Consider the following 20,849-nt stretch of genomic DNA (forward strand, 5'->3'; position numbering starts at 1 on the left):
ACAGCTCTATGGGAGAGGCGGGGATGCACGAACGCTGTATCACCGCCTCTCCCATAGAGATAGGGGGGCATGTCCGCCGCAGCGTCATGCTGTGGCCGATATGCCTCCTACATGTGAGAGCCATGGCAGAGGCGGGACCTCGTACATAAGAGGGCTGTGAGGGCTCTGGCATATGTACGTTGCAAGCCACTGTCCCATCACTATTCGGGGTCCCAGCGTTCGGATCACCGGCGATCAGACATTTATCCCCTATCCTGCTGATAGACACTTATCCCCTATGGCTGCAGATCTCCTTTAGGGTCTATTCACACGTACAGTATTCTGCGCAGATTTGATGCGCAGGATTAGAAGCTGTGTCCAGTCATTTGGTTTACATTGAAATCTGCAGCATAAAATCCTGCGCATAAAATCTGCACAGGATACCGTACGTGTGAATACACCCTTAAGGGGTTAATATGACAGGTCCCCATTAAACCTTGTATCCAAAGTAGTCCACCAAAAGGCATCAAAACCTGGTGTATTAGGCATCCTGCAGGGCTAACTGTAGCATTAAAATCATTCACACTGTGCTGTATTATGAAATACATTCTGATATTCCTGGGGGAAAAAAACTTGCACTATGCCTCCCCAGACCAAATAACACCTATCTCAAAGCACTAGCCGATAACACATATTTATCCGAAAAGTCCAGTTGGAAAGACCTCACACGAAATAAAATGTTAATGAATGTGTTTTATTATTCTGTGGTTCCTGAAGAAGTTGCACTACAATCCAGTGAGAGAATTTATGGCAGGATTTTTGCATAAATAAGGTTTTTCATAAATAAGGTTCCACAAAACCTCTTATGGTACCATTGGTGCAAACACTAGTAAAACACAACCACTGGGGGTGGGGGGGGGTACTTGGTTTGGCACATTGTAAGAGGCACAATAGAATCACCAACAGTGACTTTACAGACAAATACATTTTCTTCATGTTCTATTGGAAAGCACCAAAAGAAAGCAAATTGCACAAATTTGCTCAAATAGCAGCAGAATTGAAGGATTGCAGAATTGTGCATGTCTAAGTCTCGGTTTTAGAAAACCTTTTTTGTTTTGTTTTTGTAAGTTTTTTTTTTTTACCAATGTTTTACAAAATAAAGGCAGAAAATTAGAGAATGAGACCAAAGGACATCCATGGGAGATTCCAATGAAAATTGTTTGAATTGCAGGAATGATCAAAACCCCCTTTTGACACATACATAATAGAACAAAAGCAATACGGATGTGCTAAAAATACACAGTGAATGTAACCAGGAGAAACAAGAAAGTGAAATAAAAGCATCAGTATACAGTGTAAGATGAGGTTGTCATTATCAAGATACAATGGAATATAGTAGAAACACATGACCAGTCATTGATAAAAGTCATACGTTCAGCTGAAGTCATTTGGTTGCCGTCTGGCTACATTGTAATCATCAAAGTACAATCGATTGAGTTCAATCCTGCAGTTCATTGTGATGCTGACAGAATAAGGATGGGTTATTATGCCACATGGTCAGGATACCAAACATACCCCTGTAGAGCCAATGGCTTGGGAACATAATTTACAATTTCATTGTACATGGGCTTTCGACAAAAAACAACATATTAAACTATTAGTACTTCCCCATCCAAGACCATTATTCAGAATGGTCAATGTCCCAAACATTGCACAAATCCAGAAATGTAAAATATTTAGAAGTGAACCAATCTACCAAACACACAAGTTAATTCTAGTGGGTCCGAGAGCTGCAAGTTCCATTTCGATAGGTGCTGCCTGTTGTCAACATGCCATTCTGTAGATCCTCAGCACTGTATGCCCTACTTTTTAATGCAGTTGCATAATAGTCTACCGGTTCCTCTGTGGCATTTTCCATCCAGCTAAGGCATAAGACCTTCTGGAAAGACCGTCTAAAATTGTCTGACAGAACACCGTACAAGAAAGGGTTGGCACAACTGTTGGCATAGCCAAGTGCAACAGAAAGTTGGCTGACTGTTGAATCCCCCCTGCTGGCAAAAACACCCACTAGTTGTACTACATAAAAAGGCATCCAACAAACCACAAAAACTGTCACCACTACAGTCACCATGAGAGTTAGTTTACGCTCTGATCTACGTCGCTGCTGCCAACCAGCTTTAAGCGCTACAACTCTCATTTTTGTAATGATGAGAATATAGCATAGGCAGATGGCAGCCATTGGCAGAAGAAAGCCCATCAGGAAGGTGTAGAGAACAAAGACCACAACCCACCGCTGTGAGGGCTCTGGCATATGTACGTTGCAAGCCACTGTCCCATCACTATTCGGTGCAGTGCTAGAGAATATTACAATAGGCAGGATGATGAGCATTGAGAAGAGCCAGACCCCAAGATTCACCATTTTTGCCACACTCGGTCGTCGGTAGCGGGCCGCACTGATGGGATGTACCACTGCCACGTATCGGTCCAAACTGAGAACAGCCAAACAGTAGACACTGGTAAACATGTTCATGGCATCCAAGCTGAGAACCAGTCTACAAAGCAGTGAGCCAAATGGCCAGTGACGTAGAAGGGTAGAGGTCACCAGAAAAGGCACACTCAGCATAAGAAGTTCATCTGCAATGGCCAAGTTTAAAATGTAGATATTAGTAGCAGTCTTCATCTTGGCATATCGCAAAATTACATAGATGACCATAGAGTTACCGCACAATCCTACAATGCAAACTATAGAGTACACAAAGGAAATGAAGATGGCAATGCCAGGTGAGTCTGTAGAGGTGTTATTCCTAGAGTTGTTCCCCCAAATTGATTCTGCGGTACTCTCAAGGAACCCCATCATCACAGATGTGTCATTTTGCAGCATCTCTGAAATTAGTTTGAAGACTAAGATTTGTCAAAAAAAAAAAACTAAAAACTCTGATTTAGTTTCTAAGATGTAATAAAGTTGCAGATGAACATAATCCAGGAGACTTTAACAGCTGGCATTGTGGCAGGTCAGTCACTTACAGTGCAGTAGGGTCAGCAGAGATGTTTAGGCTGTCATCCTGTTGCCTCCTCTGACTGCAGTCAGCAAGGTGAAGTCAGCTGAGAGGTTGTCTCTTGTGCTCCAGCAGGTCCTCTCAGGAATGTATAGTAATGACAGAGCTCCTGTCTTCTGCTGCCAGATGCTCACAATCTCTTCTCCATCTGCAGTAAAAGAAAATCCCTGGAGGTGCAATATCTGTTCTTTTCAGACGCTAAGGAGCGAGGACTGAAGGAGGAGCAGTTTCTGAGCAATTTACTGATCTGCAAGCATCACAACAGGAGCAAAAACTCAAGGAACATAGCTGAGGGGCTCCAGCTCTGCAGACTGAGAGGAGGCAGGGGTGTAACATGCTGAAGAAGGAACAGGGAGGTTCTAGCATTGCCTAGTTGGGAGGAGAGAAATGAATAGGTTGACATCTTCACTTCAGATTGGAATTTGCCTTCTCTATCTTTATAGCTTTCTCTTTTTTGTTTAACCCTTGTCCTGCTGGACATCCTACCAAGAGCAGTGTGTCACCCAGGAGATCAATGATCTGCCCCTACTATTTGACTCATGTTGCCTGCGTTCTATTCTGGTCTCGTCTGTTGCTCACTCTTTCTCTGCGTGACTTACAGAATCTTTTTGTCATTAACATTTAGGACTGTGGTTCAGATAGCACCTAGAGCAGGCACTACAAGAGGTGCAAGGTTAATAGAGCAGTATCGGTTCATATCTCAGCATGCGTTGCTGGCTCCACTCATAGTCAGAGAGGTTTCATACGGAAAATTGGTCCAGAGTACAATGGGATTTTTATCAGTTTAAATATCGTAACCACAGCATTTCAGAATAAATTAATTTAACCCTTTCTCTCCACACTTTACGCCTCCATTATCAACTTTGCTGATGCACAGAAAATAACTGTCCTGTTAAATTCTAGGACATGATCAATGGCTATATGTATTTGTATTAAACTAAATATTTATTGTAATTACCATGATCAAGCGTTTCATCAATTTGACAGAAGAGTGGACTCTCCTACAAATAAGTCAAACTGCATAAGACTTAAAGGGGTACTCCGGTGAAAACCTTTTTTTTTTTTTTTTTTTATCAACTGGTGCCAGAAAGTTAAACAGATTTATAAATTAGAACTTGATGGAGGAAAAGAAAAGCCGGCGACTCACTGTTCTTCCAACTTCAGCACATTTATTTGTACATACTCACAGCAATCAGTACATCATGGGGGGACGCATAGATGTTATCGGGGGGTACCACTGAGAGGCGACACCGATGTTTCGAAGCACCAAGCGGTGCGAAACATCGGTGTCGCCTCTCAGTGGTACCCCCCCCCCGATAACATCTATGCTCCAAAATAAGATACTTCAAAATAGCATCTCTTAGAAAACCCTGAAACAGTTTACACACAACGGAGGTTAAACTAACAGGTCTATAATTCCCAGGGTCAGCTTTTGATCCCTTTTTAAATATTGACACCACATTTGCTATGCGCCAGTCTTGGGGAACTTTCCCTGTCACTATAGAGTCCTTGAATATTAAAAATAAGGGTCTGTCTATTACATTAGTAGGCGGCACTGTACTTCTTCCTGGGTTAGACAGGTGACCTTGTAAGCTGTAAGAACTAATATATGAATGTGCATATTAAAGGGGTATTCCCCTGGAAAACAAATGTTTTCAAATCAACTGGTGCCAAAAAAGTTATTCAGATTTGTTATGTACTTCTATTTACAAATCTTAATCCTTCCAGTACTTATCAGCTGCTGTTTGTGCCAAAGGAAGTTGTGTAGCACTTTCCAGTCTGACCACAGTGCTCTCTGCTGTCACCCCTGTCCATGTCAGGAACTGTCTGGAGAGGAGAGGTTTGCTATGGTAATTTGCTCCTGCTCTGAAAGTTCCTGACATGGTCAGAGGTGGCAGCAGAGAGCACTGTGGTTAGGCTAATAAAGAACTACACAACTTCCTGTGCAGCATACAGCAGCTGATAAGTACTGTAAGGCTTAAGATTTTTCAATAGAAGTAATGTACATATCTGTATAACTTTCTATGACCAGTTTATTTTAAAACATTTTGTTCCCACTGGAGTACCCCTTTAATAGTTATAGAGGTGTTGCTGAGAGACAGCATGCACACCTCCTCCCCCACCCCTCTCTACCCTGCATTATTGATGTACAGTGTTTGGCCTCCAAATCATGGTTTTCGTGTAAGCTTAAAAGGGGTACTCTGGAGAAAAACAAATATTTTCAAATCAACTGTTGCCAAAAAGTTATTCAGATTTGTTATTTACTTCTATTTGAAAATCGTAATACTTCCAGTACTTATCAGCTGCTGTATGCTCCAGAGGGAGGGGGGAGATTCATCAAAGCCTGTGTAGAGGAAAAGAGGTGCAGCTGCCCGTAGCAACCAGATTGCTTCATTTATTTTTTAAAGAGGCCTCTGAAAAATGAAAGAGGCAAGCTAGATGGTTGCTATAGGTTAATAAATCTCCCCCTGAGTATTTTATAGCAATCATACAGGGAAGAGAGGGAAGGGGGAGGGAGGAGGCATACATGATAGCAGCTCAGGCCGGCCTCTTCAACTAAATGCAAGCTTATAAGAAAAAGAAAAAAAGAAGATTTTATAGCTTACCAAAATAGCCATCAACTAAGAGACGGGTATCAATTGTTTTAACTTTCTATCAGCTATCTGCAGCTCTAAACACAATATAGAACTGACAAATTTCCTGCAATTTTCTGACGTTTTCTTAAAATTTTATCCAAGGCGAAGCTTAAGTGAGTTTATGTGTACAATAAATTATTAGGAAATAAATGTCTCCAGTTACCAATTGATCGGACTATGCAACTAATGAGACAAGATGCCAGAGAATGGCCTGCTTAGATTACTTTCACATCACTCTTATTGATGCGGTTTTTCAAGCCTATGTCAGGTTATAAAAGGGAGATTCTACTTCTTTTGAATTTACTTTTTTTGTTTTGGCTTCAAAAATTGCAAAAGCCCCCTCACATATAACTATTTCATATATGCAGATTTCACTACAGACGCAATCGAGCTGCACACAGTTCATTTCAGGGACATACCGTATTTTTTGCCGTATAAGACGCACTTTTTCTTCCCCAAAACTGGGGGGGAAAAGTTGGTGCGTCTTATAAGGCGAATACACACCTATCGCGGCGGTTCCTGCGGCCATCAACGGCCGGGATCCCGCGGCTAATACAGGACATCACCGATCGCGGTGATGCCCTATATTAACCCTTCAGACACAGCGATCAAAGCTGACCGCTGCGTCTGAAGCAAAAATAACACTAATCCGGCTGTTCAGTCAGGCTGTTCGGGACCGCCACAGTGTCCCGAACAGCTTACAGGACACCGGAAGGGACCTTACCTGCCTCCTCGGTGTCTGCTCCGTGCCGGGATCCTCTGCATGGCCGACGCTCTCCTTCGTCGTCATCACGTCGTCGCACACGCCGTCCCGTCATCCAATAGGAGCGGCGTGCGTAGCGGCGTGCGTAGCGGCGTCATGGCGGCGGCGGAGAGCGAGGATACCGGGCAGCAGAGACGTTCCGGAGCGACGGGGACACCCCGGGGACGTGGCGACAGCGATGGAGAGCGACATCCAGGGCAGCGGTGAGGGGTCCGGAGCGGGGTGAGTATTACCTCCTATACCAGTGGTCTTCAACCTGCGGACCTCCAGATGTTGCAAAACTACAACTCCCAGCATGCCCGGACAGCCGTTGGCTGTCCGGGCATGCTGGGAGTTGTAGTTTTGCAACATCTGAAGGTCCGCAGGTTGAAGATCACTGTCCTATACTTTACATTGTATTTGGTTCAGAATCTTTATTTTCTAGATTTTTATCCTATAAAATTAGGTGCGTCTTATATGACGAAAAATACGGTACATCATATAACTTCTAGTGTACATTGGCTGCAGTCCTGATAATGAAAAAGGTCTGTCCACAGGGCCAGTAATACCATTCAGATGTCCAAAATGTTATTTTAGACTGGACTGCGTGGCTCACTGTGACCTGATCTGTGACGGGCATGTTGGCAAATGCCATCTGTGAATTGGAGCAGGCCTAATGAGATTGCAGCAGCGGATGACATGACTTATCATTGGGACACGGTTTAGCTTCACTCACTGCAGGGATTCAATAGACTCATGACTCGTGTCCGCCAGCTCAATATAGTTCATAAGACATTTTTTTTTATTATTATTATTATTTAACCCTTAAAGGACCACAGGTTTTTCAGTTTTTGCACTTTCATTTTTTCCTCATCACCTTCTAAAAAATCATAACGCTTTCAATTTTGCACCTACAGACTCATATGAGGGCTTATTTTTTTTGCGCCACCCATTGTACTTTGTAATGACATCAATTATTTCAGAATAAAATTTACGGCGAACCCAGAATAAAAATATTTGTGGGGCAAAATTGAAAATAAACACCATTTTGTAAATTTTAGGGGCTTCTGATTCTATGTAGCGCACTTTTCAGTAATAATGACATCATAAATTTATTCTGTAGGTCCATGTGGTTACAATGATACCCTATTTGTATAGGTTTTTCTTTATTTTACTACTTTAAAAAAATTATAACTACAAGCACCAAAATTGCTAGGTTTAAAATTGTCCTCTTCTGACCCCTATAACTTTTTTATTTTTCCTTATACAGGGTGGTATGAGGGCTAACTTTTTGCGCCATGATCTGAAGTTTTCATCTGTACCATTTTTGTTTTGATGGGACTTTTGGATAGGTTTTTATAAAAAAAATTTTAGAGTATACAAAGGGTTGCATTTTTATAGTTCGGACATTTACGCACAAGGGATAAGTTGTCAGCACGGTAGTATCCCTTTAAAGTCATATGGGCAGTCCTTGGCAGCTTGTTCCTATCCTGCTGGGCTTGTTAGATTTCTCCCTATACACCAACCAGGGTGCCTCCAGGTGTAGCAAAACTACAACTCCCAGCATCCCCGGACAGCCTTTGGCTGTCTGGCCATGCTGGGACTTGTAGTTTTGCTACACTGGTTGGCTTGGAAAACAGTACTTTACTCAAATACAGAATGATCTATCATTCAAGGCTTCCAGCAGGTATAAAGGACAAAAGAGTACATCACAGCTGGTTGTAATAAGGGAGCCTGTCATCTTCTCTGCACCAAAATGGCAGGTCCCCTTTAAAGTGGAATTCCAGGCCAAAACTTTTTTTTATATATCAACTGGCTCCGGAAAGTTAAACAGATTTGTAAATTACTTCTATTAAAAAATCTTAATCCTTCCAATAGTTATTAGCTTCTGAAGTTGAGTTGTTGTTTTCTGTCTAACTGCTCTCTGATGACTCACGTCCCGGGAGCTGTGCAGTTCCTATGGGGATATTCTCCCATCATGCACAGCTCCCGGGACGTGACATCATCATTGAGCAGTTAGACAGAAAACTTCAGAAGCTAATAACTATTGGAAGGATAAAGATTTTTTAATGGAAGTCATTTACAAATCTGTTTAACTTTCCGGAGCCAGTTGATATAAATAATAAAAGGTTTTGCCTGGAATACCCCTTTAAGCTATTCTATTCTAGAAGTATTGCTTCTTGCTTGCATCTACAGTCTTAAAAAAATCTATTTTCCTGATAGGCAGGGGTCTGACTCCTAAAAACCCTGGCCAAATAGCTGCTCGAGGGTACGTTCACACACACAGATTTTTTAGCGGTTTTTCCGCTGCGTATTTGAAAGTGGGCGGGCTCTTCTCGGCTGTCCGCAGCAGATTTTCAGCAGCGGAATGCACACTGCGGAAAATCCGCCGGAAGCCCCATTGAAGTCAGTAGGGGCTGTGGCGGATTTTCCGCAGCGTAAATTTCGCCGCGGGAAATCTGCTGCGGACAGCTGAGAAGAGCCCGCCCACTTTCAAATACGCAGCGGAAAACCCGCTAAAAAATCCACGCGTGTGAACGTACCCTGAAGTGGCCACAACACTTGATCTTCAATGTTTTCTGCTGCTTGACCTTTCCATCACCATACTTTCTGTAGCAGCGGTGCAAAGTGTAAAAGTCCAGATAACCCTTTAATATTTGTTTTTTCTTACAGCTGTGATGTTGCATCCAGTCTAGACAATGGAGATTTATCAAAATCTGTGCAGAGAAAAACTTGCCCAGTTGCCCATAGCAACCAATAAGCTCGCTTCTTTCATTTCTAACAAGGCCTCTGCAAAATGAAAGAAGCGATCTGATTGGTTGCTATGGGCAACTGGTCAACTTTTCCTCTGCACAGGTTTTCCTAAATCTCCCCAATCTTCTTCTGTAAAAGTGTTTATTAGTGCAGATAACAACTGTATTGCTAACTGTGGCAGTATTAGACTAAGTTCACACCACATCAGTCGGCATTCCGACAAAAACGGGATGCCATTGTATACTGTAATGAAGAGCCATTCATTTCAATAGCCAGAGCAGGGTCAATGGGGGTAATTTATCAAAACTTCAGAGGAAAAGTTGCTGAGTTGCCCATAGCAACCAGATTGCTTCTTTAATTTTTGTTTTAAAAGGCATCTGAAAAGTAAAATAAGCAATCTGATTGGTTACTATGAACAACTAGTCAACATTTCCTCTAGACAGGTTTTGATAAATCTCCCCCATGTTCCTGACATATTCACCATTTTTATTGGACTCAAAAGTGTGGCTTGCTGCACTAGCCAATCCGCTAATAATGGCGCATATGGCCTGAAAGGTGACTCTATTCAGGCCGTATAAATGAATAACATCCATTGCTCTCTATTACAGTATACATCTGAAAGGATTCACTAACGCATTGTGAACCTAGCCTTTAGGTACTCCGCCCCTAGACATCTTATACCCTATGCAAAGGATAGGGGGGAAAATGTCTGATCGTGGGGGTCCCGCCGCTGGGGACCCCCCTTGATCTCCCTGCTGCACCCAACGTTCGTTTAGACCGTCGGGTGCAGCGCCGGAGGCTTGTGACATCACGGCCACTCCCCCTCAATGCAAGGCTATGGGAGGGGGCGTGACACTCCCTCCCATAGACTTGCATTGAGGGGCATGACCGTGACGTCACAAGCCTCCGTCCCGCAACGCCAGTCATCCGGCGAAGTTTGCTCTGTGCACCGGATGCTTGGAGTGCCGCAGCCGAGATCGCGGGAGTCCTTTGGATGGGGGATAAGATGTCTAGGGGCGGAGTACCCCTTTAAGAACTGGTCCTAAAAGCAGGTACTGGAGCAGCTAAAAAGGTTCTTGGCAAAATGTTATGATTGTACATGAGTTTAAGCCGAGTTTTCACTGCACCGTGTTCACACACAGCAGGTATGCTGCAGAAATTTCTGCGAAAACAAGTCAGTTCCATTCATCTGAATAGGGATCTTACAGATGAATAGGTCAGTTACAAAAATGTCCACAACAAACCTACTGGGCGTGAATTTCTTATAAGCTACCAGCGATGTGTAATATACATCTAGAACACTAGGGGGCTGTGTAATGATCAGATGTAAGCATCTCAGCTGTGTCAGGCATGTTCACACTAGGGCTGCTTTTACGAATGTTCTTGTGAAAACAACGGATCATAAAAGGGTCCTATACATTTATATGGGTCCAACTGCAAGCAGCCAAAGTACATTTGCTTATAGCCATTAAAATACGCACTCCAAAATGAAGTTAAGATGCTTATACTGATTTTACAGCAAGATGGGACAGATTGTCAGATGCCAAAGGCGCATACAAAATTATGCAGAACAGTTTCCATATAAATAGTCAAACATTGTTTGCATCGTACATATTAACCGCCATTATGATCCATACAACACATCAGAACATCAGCCACATTTTTGGAGACTATAGTATATAATAGCACCAACCATAAATGTGGAAATTACCAGCCGTAGCGCTCAAATAATACAAGTAAACATAACAATTTTCTCATGGTCTCTATTTAAAATGGTTTAAAGCAGCAATAATCTGATCGCACAGCAGATTATAACCACAGGCAATTCACAATGTTTACACAATGTATCATAATACACTAAAACATTCATATAGCAGATAGTTGAGCAGCTTTGCTCCCATTTACTTACAACCTCATCCTGCTGGGCTCCTTTATCTTTATATATTGAAGTGTCACTCCTAGTGGAAGCTCAGCTGCTGTTTCCTGAGTTTGTTCAGTGCTGGCTCCTGTGCAGAGCAGCCATCATAGAATCCTATGAGGACAGGATCACCTGCAGCTCTGATACCCCGCAGCTGTGTGAGACAATAGTAGGACAGCCAGTGACTTCTATAAAGCCTGTGTTCCATGCTTCTCATCGACTATTACTGAAAACTGACACTGAGGGTGTTTGCACAATGGAATTTCCGTGTGAATGTCAGCATTAGAATTCCACACGGAGATTCCGCAGCAGCAGAGTCCCATTGATATAAATGGGATTCTGCTGCGCTGCGCACACAGATGTTTCTGCTGCAGAAATCCCAATCCTAAAGTCCGTGGAAAGAATAGACATGTCTATTCTTTCTGCGGAGTATGCGTGGAAATGCATTGCCATCTATGAGACGGCACATTTCTTATCGGTCCTAGCACTGGCATGTTCTGCCAGCTGTCGGGGCAATTTCCGCATGGAACTGTTCAGTGGGGACATTGCCTGTGTGAAGCCTAAGAGTATGTGAAACTTGCAAAACTTGCAAAAGGGGTTCACACTACGGTCTCTATTAGTCTTATCAGATGGCACTCTACCAAAAATGGTATTTCTATGGCCGAACATAGTCACGTAGGGGGAGATTTATCAAAGCCTGTGCAAAGGAAAAGTTGCCCATAGCAACCAATCAGATCTCTTCTTTCATTTTGCAAAGGCCTTGTTAAAAAGGAAAGAAGCGAGCTGATTGGTTGCTATGGGCAACTGGCCAACTTTTCCTCTGGACAGGTTTATAAAAATCTCAATCATAGTGACTCTGCTCGGAAAATATGTGCTATTTTGGCGGGCTCAAAAGAGCAGCAGTCCTCGCTTTTGAGTCTGCATACGTTTCCAACAAAGCCAATAGGTGACTTAACTCGGCCATAGAAATCAATGAGGTCCACTGCTCTTGTTGGAAGTACACAGAAGGATTCTGATGGATACAACTATTAGGAGCACTAAACCAGTATGAACCTAGCCTAAGGCTATTTTTACACCCCAGAATTCCGCATGGAAAATCTCTGTGCAGACATTCTGCAGACTGCGGGCATCGGCATGACAAGCCAGTGCTAGGACAACATGGGAATGCACCGTCTCATAGGCGGCAATGCATTCCGTGCTAAATCTGCAAAAAGAATGGACATGTCCATTCTTCTTGCAGACACTGGAATCAAACGTTTCTTGCTAGAAAATTCCGCCCTGTGCACAGTGAAATCAATGGGACTCTGCTGCTGCGGAATTCCAATTCGGAAATTCTGACATGTGAACATAGCCTTAAACCTAGCCTTACGCCACATTTTAAAAAGCTAGGCTTAGCATGGATGGTTTCCTCCATTGCAGGCAAAAACTTTTTTTATATAGATCAACTGGCTCCAGAAAGTTAAACAGATTTGTAAATTACTTCTATTAAAAAATCTTAATCCTTCCAATAGTTATTAGCTTCTGAAGTTTTCTGTCTAACTGCTCTATGATGATGTCACTTCCCCATAGGAACTGCACAGCTCCCGGGACGCGAGTCATCAGAAAGCAGTTAGACAGAAAACAGCAACTCAACTTCAGAAGCTAATAACTATTGGAAGGATTAAGATTTTTTAATAGAAGTAATTTACAAATCTGTTTAACTTTCTGGAGCCAGTTGATAAATAAAAAAAATGTTTTTGCCTGGAATACCCCTTTAAAGGGGTACTCCGGTGGAAAACTTGTGGTGCACAGACCAAGCCTGGACCTCCTGTATTTTACTTGCAGATCTCTACTAAATGTAAGGCTAGGTTTATATAGCAATGAGGGCTTATGTCACAGGTATTCTGTCAAAAATGGGATGCCGATACTGTGGCAGAGAGCAGTGGATGCCATTATTTTTAGTGACCTAAATAGGTTCACTATAGCCTGATTCGCTATTTTAAAGCGGACTCAAAAGCATGGTTTGGTGCACTGTCCAGTTCATTAAAAAAAACTGTGTATATGGCCCGAACAGGTGACTCCAATCAAGCCACTAAAAATAAATGTCATCCGTTGTGTTCCATTAACGTATAAGTCGTCATCCTGTTTAATTCAGCCCTACTGTAAGTCCTAAGGGTATCTGAGTACTAGAAACAACTGTTAAAGGGGTTCTCCACTGCCCTGCATTCTGGAGCTTCGCTCACAGGATCCGGAAGTTTATTACTCCAAACGCTGTGTGCGGGCTTCTGTGTTTGAGGTTTCCCCCTCGTGACGTCACGCCCGCCCCCTCAACGAAAGTCTATGGGAAGGGGGTGCGACCGCTGTCACGCCCCCTTCCCATAGACTTTCGTTGAGGGGGCGGGCGTGACGTCACGAGGGGGAAACCTCAAACACAGAAGCCCGCACACAGCGTTTGGAGTAATAAACTTCCGGACGCTGGAAGCGGAGCTCCGGAAGGCAGGGCAGTGGAGAACCCCTTTAACATGCAAAAAAGGTGAAGTCAAGTTCTGCAATCTTGTGACCAGTCGTCATTGTTACAGATGCATATCCTCACACAGAATATTTCCTGCCCCAAAAGAAAAAAAAAGAAAAAATAATTTAAGGCAGGAAGGTTATTAGGCTAAAAGCATAGCTAGCTTAGTCAACGGTTCTATACCTATCACAGCCACAAGCGACTGGAATACATTGAATTTGCAGTCCTGTCAAGATAGATTAGCGAAGAATTGTCTAGAGAGATGAAAGTTGAAGGTGTTGATATAACAAGTCATCTGGAAATGAAATGCACTGTGACGGGAACGTGATGGAATAATTAATCCTGCTAACTTTTGTCTATAACCTGCAATTTCTGTAACCCGTGATTTAATGTATTGTGTAAACGCAAATTATATTCTGTATTTAAAGCAACATTGTAACCAAGACTATTAACAGATCGATGAGTTAGAGACAATCGTGCCCCACTTTGGTGCACATACTACATCTCAATCTCCAATCCAAATCCCAATAATGGCAGCTGCAGGGGCTAGGGTGCCATGGGTCTTAGAAGGTGAGGCGGAAAAAAACATTAGCCATTAATCAAAATTTGCTGGGTCATGAAGAGGCTAAAGAGATCACCTCCTCCTTGACTAAGCATGGTGTAGTGTCCATTTGTACCCCCATGATGGCGGCCCTGCCTGGAATCTTGATGACTAGCCCTATTTAGCCACATGCTGACAGGTCCACTTTAACCCCTTCCCCACCCGTGACATACATGTATGTCATGGGTTGGGTGTTCGAAGGTGATGCAGGCCCAGTCCGCGTCGTAACCGGGAGATGCCTTCTGCTATCAGCAGCTGACATCTGCTGGCAATAATGGATATCAGAGATCGTTCCGGTGTCCATCATTTAACTGGTTAAATATCATTTAACTGGTTAAATACCATGATCTATACAGATCTGTCTCTGAGGAGGAAAAAAATGTGTAAAAAAAATAAATAAATAAATAAATAAAAGGATTTAAATAATAAAAATATTTTTTTTTTAATTCCTCCACTAAAAAAATGTAAATCACCCACCTTTTCAATAAAACACTGTAGAAAAAATACACATTTGGTATCATCACGTGCATAATTGTCTGAACTATTAAATTATTATTTTCCATGATCCCACACGGTTTACTACATAAATGCAAAAAAAAATCCAAAAGCCAAAATTGCTGATTTTATGTTACATCACATGCCAAAATGGAGTCAAAAAGCCAGAACTACACAAAAGTGGTACCATTTAAAACTAAAACTCATGCCACAAAAAATAAACCCTAACACAGCTATATAGGTAGAAAAATAAAAAAAGTTATGTGTGGTAATGAAGTTTTTTTTTTTCAGGTTTTCAATTTTTTTTAACCATAAAACAAAACAAAAAATTAATCAAGTTTGTCATCATTGGAATCATACTGACCCATGGAATAAAGATAGCATGTCAGTTTTAACATACTGTGAACTCCCATTTCCCATTTCGACCTACATTAAAAAATGTTCTGGCTTTGTAATACATTATATGATAAAATAAAATGTATCAATGGAAAGTACAACTTGTCCCGTAAAAGATAAGCCCTAATACAACTTATATAGAAATAAAATAAACTTATATAAAAATAAAAAAAACTTATGGACCCAGATTTATAAAATTGTGTGAGAGTAAAAGTGGAGAGATTTTTTTACAGCAACCAATCACAGCTCAGCTATCGAGCTCTGGTAAAGCGAAAGCTGAGCTCTGATTGGTTGCTATCGGGAAATCTCTCCACTTTTTCTCTCACACAGTTTGATAAATCTGGGCCATGGGTCTTAGAAGCTGAGGAGGAATAAAACATTAGCCAGAAATCAAAATTCACTGGGTCATGAAGAGGTTAAAGAGATCACCTCCTCCTTGACTGAGCATGGTGTAGTGTATATTTGTGAAGCTGTGCTGTATCCGATTCTGCTTTCCTGTGTACTGACCCTTGTCCATCTTCTGGTTTCTGTCTCTGCCTGATCCATCTTGATGCCAAACCAGACTGTTAACCTAGAACCTCATGTCCCACCTGCCTTGACCTTCTTACTGTTATTAACTCTGCCTCTGCTTGATCCATGTGTACCATGCTGGATTTCCAGTGATTGATCCAAACTGCTGACTCTGCCAACTTGCCCGACCTCCTGGTGCCATGGACCAATATCATCTGGTCCATTGAACCAACCAGGCATATTTAACCAAATATATAATAATATGGTAAATGCTAATCTGTCCAGAGCATTCACCCTAATGTTTAGTTCATAAAGTTACTTTGTTTTTAATGCAGACATTAAGGGTACGTACCCTTAGTAGGAAACTGTTTTGAAGATACTTATTTTGAGAAAAGTGTATATAATCAGGACACATTCTATATAGAATGACATTTTTCCAAATTATTTTAAATTGATATTTTATTGATAAACTACAGATAGAAGTGTTCGTGTCTTGCCTGTCTTTGCAGTTATGTCTCTATTGAAGGCTGAACAGTAGGGAAAGCTAGCTACTCCCTCCTTTAGGGTATGTTCACACGACCAGATTTTTTGACGATTTTTCCTCTGCGTATTTGAAAGGGGGCGGGCTTTTCTCGGCTGTCCGCAGCAGATTTTCCGCAGCGGAATTTACGGTGTGGAAAATCCACCGCAAGCCCCATTGAAGTCAGTAGGGACTGCGGCGGATTTTCCGCAGCGTAAATTCCACGGCGTAAATTCTGCTGCGGACAGCCGAGAAGAGCCCACCTACTTTCAAATACGAAGTGGAAAACCTGCAAAAAAATTTGCTCGTGTGAACGTACCCTAAAGGAGGGAGTAGCTAGCTTTTCCTACTGTTCAGCCTTCAATAGAGACATAACTGCAAAGACAGGCAAGACATGAACACTTCTATCTGTAGTTTATCAATAAAATATCAATTTAAAATAATTTGGAAAAATGTCATTCTATATAGAATGTGTCCTGATTATATACACTTTTCTCAAAATAAGTATCTTCAAAACAGTTTCCTACTAAGGGTAACACATTTGCCGATGCTAACCATAGGGATAAATAATTTTCTGCACTCTTAACCTGTCAATTACTGTGTTTAAAAAACAACATTTGATACATCTCCCGAGGCGAGAGAGACATTTTGTGGCAAACATTCAAGGTTCCTGCTGCGTTTGATGGATTTTCATTACATGCTCTCAGCAATGATTTGTCCAGTAGTTAAACCAATTTCCTGTCAGTGCAATGCAATAAAGCGTAGGGTATGGCAATGAACAATACAAAGATTGCTCCTCTCTATTAAAAGTCTTTTGTACCATGAAATTATTATAGATAATATACTTTATCTATCCTTACCTTTAATATCAGGAAGTGTGGATCTGAAATGCTCACTTATTAAATAATCACGAATGCAATTTGTGCCTTCAAGAATGTGAGCAAAATCCTAGAGTAAAGTATCCAATGTTGAACTGTACAAACACGCACTATAGAAATATAATTGTCTACAAAAACGAAGGCTGACGATTCTACACAAGAAACACAAATGCTCTCTCTACTTTGCTACATACTGACGCAATATACTGGATTTGCTTTATGTAGCCATCACTAAAATTACTGGAAGAGGGCGGCATTGCGCTACATTCCCCAACCGGCACTCTTTAAAAACACTGATCCTCACTGTATAATTTTAAAAACCCTGCCGAGAGCCGTGAATGGCCACTCGGTGGCGGCCATTACGGGCTTCTGTGTGTGGGGGGGACATGAATATGAAGTTCTGAGTTTAAAATATACATCACCAGCCGCCCGCTCCCCTGGTTTATAAGTTATGATTGCAGCGGATCTCAGAAGTGAGACTCGATGCAATCAATCCCTCAGACCCTGTACTACTACCCCAACATGAAACAGACTCTGTTCCATGATGAGAGTAGTAGTACAGGCGCTACTGTAGTCTTCCCAGCTGCCCGTAGACTCCCGCAGCCAGGGAAACTACTACTTCCATTATGAAAAAGGGTCTGTTATATGATAGGAGTAGTAGTAGTCTTGCAGCACTGCAAGAGTCCTGGGCGGCTGGGGAGTAAATTATAAAAAAAAAAATGACAGAACCTTGTGGCCATGGTTGACCACAGTTTTGTGCATGGGAAAAGAAAGCACAAAACCATACACATACAAAAACTTTCACAACCAGATACATCAAGTTGTGTAAGTTTTTGTATGGTAGGTCAATGTATATGGTTTTCTATACGGTTGCATACGGTTTTCAAATTGAATATGGCAACCGTATAGCAAAATCATGATGTGAATGCACTAATATTGACATCTATCAGTCTGGAAAGTCATTTCTAAAGCTTTGGGACTTCAGCCATTATGCACTAATGGAGAAAAGTATGAACAGTGGTGAACCTTCCCAAAAGTGGCTGGCCTACCAAGCAAAGCCAAGACACACCCAAGAGGTCACAAAAGAAGCCACAACATCATCTAGGCCTAATTTGCCTCAGTTAATGTCAGAATTTATTACTAAACCAAAAGAAAGGTACTGGACAAAAATGGCGTTGGTGGCAAAGTTCAAAGGCACAACCACTGCTGACCAAAAAGAACAGAAAGGCTTGTCTTTTCCACAAAACATCTTGATGATCCCCAAGAATTTTGAGAAAATATTCTGTGGACTGACAAGACATAAGGTTAACTTTTTGAAAGGTGTGCATCCTGTTACATCTGGTGTAAAAGTAACACAGCATTTCAGAAAAAAAGAACATTATCCCAACAGGTAATGTGATGGTCTCAGGCTGTTTTATTGCCTCAGGATCTTGATGACTTGCTGCAATTGGTGGACCCCAAAATCTGTTCTCTACAAAAAATCCTGAAGGAGAATGTCTGGCCATCAGTTCATGACCTCAAGCTGAAGCACATCTGGGTTCTGCAGCAGGACAATGACCCAAAACACCACCAAGTCCATCACTGAATGGCTTAAAAAAAATAATTAAGGTTTTGGAGTGAGTCCAGGGGTTATTCAGTATTATAAAAACAATGCTCCTTTTTTTTTTTCCAAAACAGCACCCCTCTTGTCCACAGGCTGTGTTTGGTATAAAAGCAGCACTGAAGGGACTGAGCTGCAGTACTACACACAACCTGTGGATAGGAGTGGTGCTGTTTTTGCATAAAAAGAAGCTTTCTTTTTTTAACACTTGACAAACCCTTTAACCCCTTAAGGTCATGCACTGTAAATGAGGGGTGCTGCGGTGACTATGGCACGGCTATGACGCGAGCACCGGAGCTGCGCTCACTTCATGTACGGCGGGTCCCAGCTGCTGTCAGCAGCCGCAGACCCGCTGGTAATGGCGGACCATCAGCGATTGCGCTGATGTCTGCCAATAACCCTTCAGATGCCGTGATCAATGCAGGTCAGATCAGTCAAAATGGCGGATGGAGGTCCCCTCACCTGCCTCTCCAGGGGTCTTCTGCTCTGATCTGCTTTCCAGCAGACCAGAGAAGAAGATCACCAATAATACTGATCGGTGCTGTGCCTATGCATAGCACTGAACAGTATTAGCAATCTGATGATTGCTATAAATCTGACGATTGCTATAAATAAGTGTAGAATAAATGTAAAAAAAAGTTTAACCATCTTAAGGGATAAGATGTCTGATCGCGGGGGTCCCGCCGCTGGGATCCCCACGATCTCTCCTGCAGCAACCCTTGATGATGGGTGATACAGGGGCCGGAGTATCGTGATGTCACGCCCTGCACCTTCGTGATGTCAACCCCCGCCCCCTCAATGCAAGTCTATGGGAGGGGGCATGACAACCCTCACATGGGTCTGTGGATGGAAATATAAAAGAGTTAGATTTAGAAGGCGAGGAGGAAAAAATTAAAATGCAAAAACAAAATTGGCTGAGTCCTTAAGGCCAAAATGGGCTGTGTCCTTAAGGGGTTAAAAAGGCAGTCTATGCTGAAAACCCTCCAATATGGCTAAAACAATTCTGCATAGAAGAGTGGCTACAATTCCTCCATAGCGATGAGGTAACACAAACATTAGACTGCAGTTGTTGCTGCTGAGGGTGGCATAACCAGTTATTAGGCTTAGGGGCAATTTTTCACATAGGGCCATGAAGGTTCGGATAAGTTTCTTCCCAATAACAAATGAAATGATCACTAAACCCCTTATGGACCAAGCCCATTTTGGGGTTAAAGGGGTACTCTGGCCCTAGACATCTTATCCCCAATCGAAAGGATGTCTGATCGCAGGGGTCCTGCCGCTGGGAACCCCCACGATCTCTCCTGCAGCACCCCGTGTCATCTGCTGCATGGAGCAAACTTCGCACCATGCCTGATCATGGGCGATACAGGGGCCAGAGTATTGTGATGTTAGGCCCCGCACCCTCATGACGTCAAGTACCGCCGCCTCAATACAAGTCTATGGGAGGGGGCGTGGTGGCAGTCAAGCTCACTCACATAGACTTGTATTGAGGGGGCGGGACGTGATGTCACGAGGGGGCGGGGGGAAAATCATAATGCTTTTAATTTTGCACCTACAGACCCATATAAGGGCTTTTTTTTTTGCATAATTTTCGAAAAAAAATTGTGGGGTGAAATAAAAAAATAAAAAAATGGCACCTCATCTTTCTGTAGGTCCATACGGTTACAAGGACACCCAATTTATATAGGTTTTATTTTAATTCAACTACATGCACCAAAATTAGTATGCTTAAAAAATATTTTTGTGCCGTGATCTGTAGTTTTTATCTGTATCATTTTTTGTTTTGATGGGACTTTTTGATCACCTTTTCTTAATTTTTTAATGGTATATGAAGTGACCAAAAATGCGCAATTCTGGACTTTTGGTATTTTTTTACGTGTACGCCATCAACCGTGCGGTTTAACTAACCTTTTGCTTTTATAGTTCTGACACTTATGCATGCGGTACCACATATGATTATGTTTATTTCTTATTACATAATTTTATTTACAAAATGGGAAAAGGGGGGGGGGGGTTCAAACTTTTATTACGGAAGGGGCTAATTCACTTTTATTAACTTTCTCTTTTTTTATTTTTTCTTTACACATTTTACTTTTTTTTTAGTCTCCATGAGGGGCTATACAATGCAATCTTGCAATTGGATACACTGTTCAATGCTGAGCTTTGGCTCCGCATTGATCAGTGTTTCACCGCAATGGTCCCGATCATCTCTGTTGAGCTGCTGGTATCGTTTTTTTTTTTACATTTCAGATGCCACGATCAACTTTAATTCT

At 42.1% G+C, this 20,849-nt stretch overlaps 1 protein-coding gene across 1 annotated transcript; it reads right to left on the reverse strand.

The window, feature by feature from the left end:
- Window positions 1-697: 697 nt before the first annotated feature.
- Window positions 698-3,010, reverse strand: SSTR1 (somatostatin receptor 1). The gene has a single exon (XM_056546797.1). It carries the CDS (start codon window positions 2,858-2,860, stop codon window positions 1,754-1,756), a length of 1,107 nt encoding a protein of 368 aa, XP_056402772.1. The 5' UTR covers window positions 2,861-3,010; the 3' UTR covers window positions 698-1,753.
- Window positions 3,011-20,849: the final 17,839 nt, after the last annotated feature.

Source organism: Hyla sarda, chromosome 11 (assembly GCF_029499605.1).
Source record: "Hyla sarda isolate aHylSar1 chromosome 11, aHylSar1.hap1, whole genome shotgun sequence".
Taxonomy (NCBI): domain Eukaryota; kingdom Metazoa; phylum Chordata; class Amphibia; order Anura; family Hylidae; genus Hyla; species Hyla sarda.

Coding starts and splice junctions, on each gene's coding strand:
- SSTR1 (XM_056546797.1), bottom strand. CDS start 2,860: ATGCTGCAAAATGACACATCTGTGATGATGGGGTTCCTTGAGAGTACC.